The sequence below is a fragment of the Frankliniella occidentalis genome, unplaced genomic scaffold (genome assembly GCF_000697945.3).
Source record: "Frankliniella occidentalis isolate FOCC.00 unplaced genomic scaffold, Focc_3.1 Scaffold34, whole genome shotgun sequence".
NCBI classification, from domain to species: domain Eukaryota; kingdom Metazoa; phylum Arthropoda; class Insecta; order Thysanoptera; family Thripidae; genus Frankliniella; species Frankliniella occidentalis.
In genome coordinates, this window is record NW_026267164.1 from 1,355,350 (window position 1) to 1,357,725 (window position 2,376).

A 2,376-nucleotide genomic window follows, 5' to 3' on the forward strand; every position below is an offset into this window, starting at 1 on the left:
CCTCTCCAACTTTTCCTGTTTACTCGTAATTATATCGACTTTTCCTTTTCCTCTTCCCTACACTAATGATCACACCTTCTCTATCGCGAACACACCGTCGACCCCTTCCGGCCCGGCGCCAACTCGGCCTCCTCCGGGCTCATTAGGTTTGCATTGAATTAGACCGGGACGAGCCGCTCGATGAAACCCAATACGTGGTCAAAGGTGTGCGCTCTGGGCCGTGGCCCTTACTAACGACAAAGCAGAAGGCCGCGTTGGTAACGGCCGTGCCGGACGAGGCCGTGCCCGGCGAGGCCGTGGCCGCGCCGGTACCGGAGGTGTCGAGTTATCAAGGCCGTGGGCCGCGCCGATGTGGTAGTAAATTTGAGAGCCCGGGCGGAAACAGAAGTCGCCGGCGCTATCGGCGACTTTGTGGAAGGGCCGGCCGCATCGGGGCTCGTCGGGAGCTAGGGCGCTAACGAGCGCGCCACAGCAGCCCGGACCGCACGGGGCGACATGGACCACACGGACCGACACCAGAAGTGATTACTGAGATAAAACACAAGGTTTCAGATTGAATCTAGTATCGAGTATCCTTGGCCTGGAAACAAATATCTCGTTTTTGATGCGCGGATATAGTGGGCGTAGACCTCGGCGTAGACTCACCATGCAACGGCGTGAAGGTCGGCCTCCCTGGCGTCGCGCAGAACAGCGTCCCGCACGGCGTCCCTGGAGTCTCGCATCGACTCCCTGGAATCCCTGGAGTCCCTGCTGTCCCTGCGCACGGCGGTCTGGGTGGCGGCCTGCACGCCCTGCACCGCCTGCGGCCCGGCCTGCGCCGACCCTTGCTGCGCGTTGTAGCCCCGCGGCCCGCAGCGCCGCGAGCGCGCCGTGCCAAAGCCGTCGCCGAGCTCCTCGGACGAGCATCGGCCCAGCGGCGGCAGCGAGCCGAGCGGCGGCGGCGTCGACGAGTGCCTGCCGCAGCTCGCGGACGTGGTGGACGACGCGGAGGACGACGACGAGGACGGGGTGGGCAGCAGGCGCGCAGACAGCCCGTGCGTGCCGTGCGACGACGGCCTCCCGGACGGCGATGGGAGGCTGTAGGGCGCGGCGGGCTGGGACGGGCCCAAGGTCACCGGGCCGGGGTTGGCCTGCGCCCCTGCGGTCGCCGCCGTCTGGCAGCAGCGGATGTGGTGCAGCCCCCGGGACCCGTGCGACGGCGTCACCACATGGTGGTGGTTGTAGCGGTGCTGCTGGTGGCCGGCGTGGTGCGCGCGCAGCGTGTGGTACTGCTGGTACTGCTGGTGGTGGCCCGTGGTCGCGCCGCCGCCGTTGCCCGTCCGGTAGTGGTGGTGGAAGCGGTTGTACACGTCGCCGCCCGCGTACCGGTCGGCGGTGGGCGCCGAGCCGCTGGGCGCCGGTGGGGGCACGTAGCGCTCGATGGGCTGCGATCCGGGCGGCGGCACGGGCGACGGCGACAGCAGGTAGCGGTCCATGGGCGCGAGCGGCGCGGGCGCGGGCGGAGGCAGGTACCGGTCGCGGTCCCGCTCGCGCTCCCGCTCGCGGTCGCTGTGCGCCGAGGAGGCCGGCGACGGCGGCGCGTAGCGGTCCCGCTGCTCGCGGTCATAGTGGTGCAGGTGGGGCAGCGTGTGCGAGTGGTGGCCGTGGGCCGCCATGCCCAGGCCGTTGGGCATGCCGTTGGGCAGGCCGTTGGGAAGGCCGTTGGGCAGGCCGTTGGACAACCCGTTGGGCACACCGTTGGGCAGGCCGTTGGGCAGCCCACCGGCGCTCCACGCGCCGTGCCCATGCTGCCCGTGCGTCTGGTGGTACCGCTCCGTGGCCGGCGCCGGCGGCGGGGGCAGCGGCGAGCCGAGGGGGCCGAGGGGCGCGAGGCGGAGCGACCGGTACTCGTCGTCCGCCGTCATGCCGCCCGCCGCGTGCGGCCCGGTGTGCGGCCCGGAGTGCGGCCCTAGCCCCCGCACGCCGCCGTCAGGACATCTGCGAACAGGAAACGGAACAGGTTACACACAGCGGAAATATCGAACCGCGCTGACGCCACGCCTTGCAGCCAACAACCCCAGAATGGTAGTTTATCATCATAGTGCATCCTTTGTCCACGCGACAACCCCGCCGCTGGGACAAACACCAATTTAGCCCCTATCACCCAGAGAAATGATTAGCAATTTCAACCATCATATGGCATATGACATGGTTGGCTCAGGGAGCACCACAAAAAATATGGTTGATGCAACCTTACCGTGGTAGTGAGAACCAAAATTATGGTTTTCATCACGTGATGAACGTACCGGGTGTTGCATAAAAGACACAGGTGCGGGCGGGTTTGCCTACCCGCTCTGCCCGTAAGGCGCCATAGCCCCTTGGGTAGGCAAACCCGCC

General features: G+C 67.1%; 1 protein-coding gene across 2 annotated transcripts in view; it reads right to left on the reverse strand.

Moving 5' to 3' along the window:
• The window catches only part of LOC113212542 (inactive rhomboid protein 1), a 122,343-nt gene that overhangs the window by 84,201 nt on the left and 35,766 nt on the right, over nucleotides 1-2,376 (reverse strand). For both annotated transcript variants that reach the window (XM_052265994.1, XM_052265993.1), the window contains exon 2: nucleotides 646-1,977. In XM_052265994.1, coding sequence (XP_052121954.1) covers nucleotides 646-1,904 — 1,259 coding nt within the window. In that variant the 5' untranslated portion in view covers nucleotides 1,905-1,977. The remainder of the gene's footprint in view (nucleotides 1-645; nucleotides 1,978-2,376) is intronic.